The sequence below is a fragment of the Aulonocara stuartgranti genome (genome assembly GCF_965226115.1).
Source record: "Aulonocara stuartgranti genome assembly, chromosome: 2".
Lineage (NCBI taxonomy): Eukaryota > Metazoa > Chordata > Actinopteri > Cichliformes > Cichlidae > Aulonocara > Aulonocara stuartgranti.
Window position 1 is genome coordinate 27,002,637 of NC_138940.1, and position 7,942 is coordinate 27,010,578.

Genomic DNA, 7,942 nt, shown 5'->3' on the forward strand with positions numbered 1-7,942 from the left:
TAGTTCATTCTTTGATTTTCCCAGTTGGTCTGCACTGATACTTGTGTAGCACTTTTCTGCTCATTTTCTTACAACATGCCTCAATATACAAATTCATACAAGCATTATGTCATCATGAGAACATAGCAAGCCAGGAATTAACCCACCAACCTTCTGATTAGTGGCCAACCAGCTCTACCACCTTTGCCAAATTGCCATAGAGGAAAAGGTTCTCTTCCCCTTTTTTTAAAATAATGCTAACAACTCCTTCTTACCAAGAAATGAAAATTTATAAACATAAAACTCTGCCACCTCAGTGGCTGTATCTAAGGAGGACTCTATCAGAAGGTTGGTGGATGAATCCCTACATTCTCAAAGTATCCTTATGAAAGAATCCTTGGGCAAGATCCACAACACCAAGACGCCCCCAATGCATTGTGTGTGTGTGTGTGTGTGTGTGTGTGTGTGTGTGTGTGTGTGTGTGTGTGTGTGTGTGTGTGTGTGTGAATGCTGAAACAACAGCTGTATGAATGTGATTTGGTGAGTGAGACTAGGAAGTGCTTGTAGTGCTAAACTTGAGTAGAAAAGTGTTTTAAAAGTACCAGTCCATAAATTATGAATAGAAAACTATTATGCAATTGTACATATGACAGGTAAAGGTAGTTTTGAGTAACTTTTTAGGAGTCCAAACAATAGATTGTTTTAAAGAAAGGTGTTATTTAATAAAAGAACATGGGTTTTTATCATTACTGTTATTCATGTTGTTCTTACTTCTAAAAGTAAGTAAGACACTTTGCCCTTCTCCCCCCCCCCCCCCCCTCCCGCCATGGCGAGTAACTACGCACATTTGATCTGGCAGTTTTACATCAGATGCTCTTCTTGACGCAATCCAGAGAGGGTTTTATGTCTTTAGCTGGAATCAAATCAACAACCTTTACGCTTGCCAAGCAGCATGTGTTAACTACTACTTTGCTCGAGGCGTCTATGTGATATAAATCATATTGCCATTCTAATAAAACTAATAGAGGTATTACTGTGCTAACATCTAATCTCCCACGTTGACTCCAAGTACATCAGCTGTGCCTTTTGGCAAGTAAACAAAAGCCTGCACATTATCTGACCAACACAGATTACCCTTCACGTGCAAAAATGAAAAAAAGGTCACCATGAAAGAAAATCAGCTGATGTGTAGTAAAAATAGATTTTTCAAGCAAAACAGCCCTCGGCTAAGCTTTTCCAAGTCTGACAAATGAATGGAGAATATGTGAGTTTTTACAGTAACATTACTTATGAGTTTGGTTCACATCCATTGCGATCATGTACAAATTTCTAGGGGACTAAAATAACACCACAAAACTGAAACTGAGACCTATACGTCAGGCTGGTATGGTTGAGAAATGCATCTGCTGCTCTCCTACCAAAAATCCATCAAATCTATCAGTTAACGTTTTTTCCACTGTAGGTATTTTCGTTTTCTTTCCTTAACACACACACATATACTCTCATATCAAGAAACAGAATATTTTTGGCTTAAAGAAAAGTGGTCTGTTGTTGAGACACTAGAAGACAGGATAGGCCCTGTGTTTTCCCAGTGATGTCTCAGTGCAGCCCGTAGTGACAATGACAGTAATCAGGCACAGATGTCAGCAAGTGACAGAGCGGTCTGACCACAGGAAATGCCACTTTGTCATCCTCTGTTTCACTTCCCTTTCTGCATGGGAACGCTGGTTGGTTACAGGCTGTTATTATGGGAATGAAAACAAAGCAATGGTTTCAACTACTTACAGTGCTCACTTTTAATATTCAGTTTCACACATACATCAAGCCGTGCTCACAGCAAAGTCCAGCTTTCTGGTCATGATGACCGCAGAGAAATTAGGCATATTCACACCAGTCCTAAACCCATCATCTCCTGGTTTCTGTTTCAATCTCAGCTACTTGTTCAAAGGTCCCCTGAGTCATGGGCTCTTATTCATCCCCTAACTGAATATCTTTACTTTGTACCCAAGTGACAACCACACCCACGCTTCATTTCCTGATCTAGCATGGCTGCAACACAAAAGGCAAAAAAAGAAAAACATTCACATCCTGACATACATAAAAAAAACACCTGACTTTGTAGTATTTCCCACTGTATCCTTTGGGTCTCGTTTTGCAGTGATGACGCATAATACAGCCACTCATGCAGCTTCAAAAGGAGAAAACTATACCAGCTTCACTGTTGCAGATGGTGAAATATGATACTTGGCTTTTGCCAGTAAAACTTGAATTAATATCCGAGAATATTTTGTAAGCCAGTATCACACCAGATATAAGTGATGGTGTGTTTTGCTTTTTGGGGGTTTTTTGGTTGTTGTTTTTTTTTTGGGGGGGGGGGGGGGGGGGGGCACCTCTTACTTCAAGAAAGTACAAAACTGATTCACAGGGTTGCTTTTGTTTTGTTCTGGCTGTCTGTCTTAACCTCTTAGTCAGGTGTCCCGTTTCTGCCTTAACTATAACGCCTGTTGCTTCATAAGTGGAAGGAAGGCGGATTTGCTGCAAGGACAAAATGTTTGGGTACAGACTGTTTTTGGAGACTGTTTGACCCTACGTCCTTGTGTTGTGTGTAACATTCCTGCTTTGTTGCAAGCTCCTCACAGGCTCACACTCGTGTGAGATGTGACTCATCTCACATGAGTGTGAGGTTAAACCGGCTGGAGAGTTTTTCTGCACTCAACCGTGACTGGTTACCTTCCTCTGCCTCCTTCCGTTCTTAGATAACAAATTCATTTTTTCACCCCTCCTTGCTTGAAGTCAAAGAGACGCTCAGGAACAGGACAGGTGTGAACTCACCAAGCCTGAAAGTCCACACTTAGTCAGGTTAAAGTCATAATGACATCATGACCTATTTGATAAAACAGTGTGACAATTAAAGAAAAAATGTAAATATGTTAGGTGACCTAATTTTTTTAATAAGCGACTGTTATGGTATCCTAAAGTCCAGTGTTGTAATATCACACGTTCACCTCTGCTTGGTAAATGTTTGTTTCACAACCAAACAACCGTGACGTGTGTCTGCTGTTCAGTTTCAAGACAGTAGGGCTAGTCAACAGACACACGGTCTCTAACAACAGTGATCTTCCAGCTTCCTTATTATGAAAGAGAAGTGTTGTCCGTACTGAGTCAGCAAACCACAACAACAAATGAAAAGGGTTTCCCAGAGCTTTTTGTTTGTTTTGTTTTTTTAAAAACATACTCTCATTTTGACTTAAACAGTTCATCATGTCACCCATCTTTTCCAGTTAGATCACGGATGAAACAAAAGTAGCTGGTCAAGAGATCTCCATCTGCTGTTGCCTTCCTGGCAATCCACTGTTTTGTTTCTAAGCATGTGGAAATTTACTGGACTTCAGATTTCTATATAGTGATTAACTTTTATGGTTAGCCGTTGCTCTCGGGGCATTGAACACTATGTACCGCTGACTAATAAAAACAATGTGTAAACTTTTATGGCACCCGTGGCAGATATCTATTTATTATCTTGTTATTTGTCAACTCTCAGATGAAGAGGCGAATTTAAAATCTAATTAAGCACTAACATCATGGAAAGGTTTGGCAAATTCCTCTTTTTCCTGACATGCAGATCTTCAAATTAGGACTTTACATGAACCAGAATTAAACAATTAAAAACCTTTAAGACACTGGCAGCGTGCACTGAAATAAACAATCATAAAGCACCTATTATAAATTACTGCATAGGACAAATAGATGTGTAAACACTTAGAAGGCTGTAAATTGGTGTTGATTGTACTTTTAATTTGGTGAATTAGCAGCCTAATGTATTAAAGTAGAATAGCTTTATAACAGTTTAACGTTGACACACTGAAGAAAGAAAACACATTAGCCGCTAATGATTAAAGTTGGTCAACATCGCGTGCCCGCGTACGTGCAGGACGCATGTACAGAAATGTCCTGCTTGTGCGCGAGCCTTCTTTTTCTCTCGTGCACGCGGTACGGTCGGCGATGACGTTCGCAGAATTGGCAGACATCCAAGAGGGCGGTCCCCTTGACGTCATTGAGCTCTCATTCACAACCACGGGTTTATAAAAGCGGGCTGAAAGGCACTCGCAAGCAGACGCGCTCACTATAACATTTAATTTTTTTTTTTTAACTTAAGAAGACAAATAAAAGTCCGGGGCTGCCGAATAGGCTACTCTAAAGAAGAAGAAAGGACCAGTTTTAAGATCGTCTTAAAACTTTTTCATGTTTTTGATTTTTTCTTTTTAAACAAGCTAACCGGAACAAAGGACTCCGCGCTTCAAATAACACTTGGACGAACAACGTTTGTCAAGTCGGCTCAAACCTAAGTTTTGTCTTCCGTCGTAACTTTATGTTTTTGGATTTAACATTTCTCCCCCGCCGTACTACTATGGTCATAATGGAGGTTCCCACTATCGACTGCGCTTCCCTCCGTGGTTTGCTGGAGGGTGAAGTCCTGGGCTGCCTAGTGCTGGACTGTCGCTCTTTTCTATCCTTCAACTCCTCTCACATTTCGGGCTCCACCAACGTGCGCTTCAGCACCATAGTGCGCAGGAGGGCCAGGGGCGGTCTGGGACTTGAACACATCGTCCCCAACGAGGATATCAGGAACCGGCTCCTTTCCGGGGAGTACCAGTCCGTGGTACTGCTCGACGATCGCAGTTTGGACTTAAGCCAAGTGAAGAAAGACGGCACAATGATGCTTGCTGCTACAGCCCTGTGTCGTCACGCCTGCGGTGCCAGTGTTTTTATTCTGAAAGGTAAGAAAACTCCGAGTTTTAAGTAGTTTAAAGAGTTGTTTTACTGTTTCCTGACAACGAGGTCAATAAATGACGATTACACCTGTCACCATAACAGCTGGTGCTTGGAGTAAACGATGTTCCAAAATAGCACCATGAGCAGCTGTCACCTTTTTGGAGAGCTGTATTTAAAAACGTCTTTGTTGAGATGTGTGATCTAACCTTGGTGGTTTCTTTTCTGTCCTTTTTAGGCGGATTTGAAACATTTTCTACAGAGTATCCAGAAATGTGTACCAAACCCTCCCCTCCACAGGGACTTAGTTTGCCTCTAAGCTCCAACCATCCTGACAGTGCTGGTACCAACAGTAGCCCTTGCAATACACCGCTATATGACCAGGTTGGTATTTTATTGTAGTCAAAGATTAAAAAGCAAAAATAATCCCAGTTTCTGTCACTTTCTGTCTGTTGGACTTTTATATTTATGACTGATTTTTTGTTTTTGTTGTGGTTGTCTAGGGCGGTCCAGTGGAGATCTTGCCTTTCCTTTACCTTGGTAGTGCTTACCATGCCTCTAGAAAAGACATGCTGGACATGCTTGGCATCACCGCTCTAATCAATGTGTCTGCCAACTGCCCCAACCACTTTGAGGACTCCTTCCTCTACAAGAGCATCCCTGTCGAGGACAACCACAAAGCTGATATCAGCTCCTTTTTCAATGAGGCGATCGAATTTATCGGTGAGTACATCATCACGTTTACTCTCTTCGCACGCCCTTTCTGCTAAATCAAAGCACCTAGCATAGTTGTTGATGAGGAGAAACACAAGCACCAAACCCCTTCCCCCAGATTTAAAAAAAAAAAAAGTTCCCTCCAAAATCGACCAGCTGGCTCGGCACAGGCTCCCTGCTCAGGCACAATGCGGTTACATCATTGCCACCTCCCAGCCATAGAAAATAGGATGCCCCCCCTCCTTTTTTTTTTTTTTTTTTTTTTTTTTTTGATCAATTGCGAAGCAGCAGCTCCAAGCTAGTTTGTGGTGGGTAGACTGGCTGCTTGAATAGCTCCCTCCACACTGCTCTTTGTTCTGGCCAAACAAAAGGCAGTTTCTCCTCACTCAATGTCAGTTTTCCTCCCAGATCAATACAGCCAGCAGGGGTTTATCCCCCTTCTTTTGTGCATTCAGTCTGCCTCCTTTGGTAGCGGCCCCCACTGGCTCGCACCCTGCTCCGCCATTTATTGTGTTCCTGTGTCGTAATGAGCACTGGCAAATTTTAATAGAATATCAAAGTGTTGCAAAGACTTTGGTGCTTGTGGTTTCCTGTCACAGCCAGGAGTTCAGCCCTGATACAACCTCGCAGGTGTTTACACTCCACTAACTTTTCTTTCCCTTTCTCTTTCTCATCTTCAGACTCTGTGAGAAACAAAGGAGGCCGGGTGTTTGTTCACTGTCAAGCCGGCATCTCCCGCTCCGCCACCATTTGCCTCGCCTACCTCATGCGGACCAACCGCGTGAAGCTGGACGAGGCCTTTGAGTTTGTCAAGCAGCGCCGCAGCATCATCTCCCCAAACTTCAGCTTCATGGGTCAGCTCCTGCAGTTCGAGTCCCAGGTCCTGGCCTCGTCGACGTGCTCGTCAGAGGCTGGCAGTCCAGCTATCGGCGGCAGCAGCACAGTATTCAACTTCCCCGTCTCCATCCCCGTGCACACTTCTGCCGGTCAGCTCTCATTCCTCCACAGTCCCATCACCACGTCTCCCAGCTGCTGAAGAAAGGGTTTGTCAGCAGACACTTTGTTTGGACTTGAACGGCAACTCGAGCGTGACTTCACAAAACTGCGCTTCTGATTATTATCCATTTATGGTGATGCTGGTATCGCCTTACAGAATGGGCACCTATTGTTTTCAGGGTCAGATCATTTGGCTATGTGATCTGCTGGTCAAATCTCTGTAGCCTGGCTTTTCATCATTTCAAAGGGATGTTTGAGAACCACCATTTGAGTATTGATGTTTAAACTGAGAAATGTGAAAATTAACCACACTTTTTAACCTGAATTACTTGGGGAAACAACTGACAGGATAGTTGTGTTTAGTCTTATATGGGAAGTCCTTTTTTTTTTCTCCTCCATGAGGCAACTGCTTCTGATAATCATAATCATTAAGAGACAGAGGGCTGTAACAGTTGTCTCAGGAATGTTCATTTACCCTCTCATATGTTCATTTGCTTTCTATACTGGTCAAAGAAAGCAATATTGATCTACTCCCCAACATGGCATGGAAGTCTCTCCTTCCTTTGAACAATGAATGTATCCCCTTCTTTCTAGGAGTAGATGTGCCAGAAATCTTCATAGTTAGATTTAGAGTTGAACAGGGGGCCGTTTCAAATGCAAATACTTGCCTCACGAGACATCATGAAGCCATGGCGATCCTGACATTTTGGGGAAGCTGACCGTGAAATACCTCATGTATGTGTACTGTGTGCTGCAGCACGAAGATGGACGGAGCCCCGTAAGACTACTAAAATGGGGCCACATAGTCCTCTTTGACTGCATTATGACGTATTTATTAACTAAAGTAATATATCTCTATCTATTTTTGGAAATGTTTGTTTTAATGTTGTTTTTATACAAATGAATAAATCTCATTTGACTTTTTTTAAACATGGTTGCAGTGTTGCATTTTCTCCCCCCCCCCCCCCTCCCCCACACACACCACCATTTAACACTCATCTCTTCCATAATGTGAATCATAACAATAATCAAAGATTTCCAGGTCACTAACGCAGGGAATATCAATTCAACAGAAAAATACACACTCCCCGGCCTCTATGTTATGTACACCTGAACTGCCTAATGCAAATATCTCATCAGCTAAACACATGGCAGCAACTCAGTTGGTAGTAAACAACATGAAGACATGGATCCATCCTGCCTTGGTGGTTTCGGGGTGTTGCAGAGATTTTCTCGGCCCACTTTGGGCTCCCAGCCTACCTACTGACCATCCCCATCCCATAATGATCACAGTGCACTCATCTTTGGCCCTCTGACAAAACCTTTTCATCATATTATTTAAAATCCCTATTTTTTTAGTTATTTATGGTTATAAATGGCCTGTATTTGTATAGCGCTTTTCTAGTCCCTAAGGACCCCAAAGCACTTTACACAACCTGTCATCCACCCATTCACACACTGGTGATGGCAAGCTACATTGTAG

At 42.6% G+C, this 7,942-nt stretch overlaps 1 protein-coding gene across 1 annotated transcript; it reads left to right on the forward strand.

Annotated features, from left to right (window-relative positions):
• The first annotated feature begins 4,041 nt into the window (after positions 1–4,041).
• On the forward strand, positions 4,042–7,389 carry dusp1 (dual specificity phosphatase 1). The gene is made up of 4 exons (XM_082510299.1): positions 4,042–4,757; positions 4,988–5,133; positions 5,253–5,472; positions 6,144–7,389. The coding sequence occupies exons 1-4, from the start codon at positions 4,349–4,351 to the stop codon at positions 6,497–6,499; spliced, it is 1,131 nt and encodes a 376-aa protein (XP_082366425.1). The 5' UTR covers positions 4,042–4,348; the 3' UTR covers positions 6,500–7,389.
• Positions 7,390–7,942: the final 553 nt, after the last annotated feature.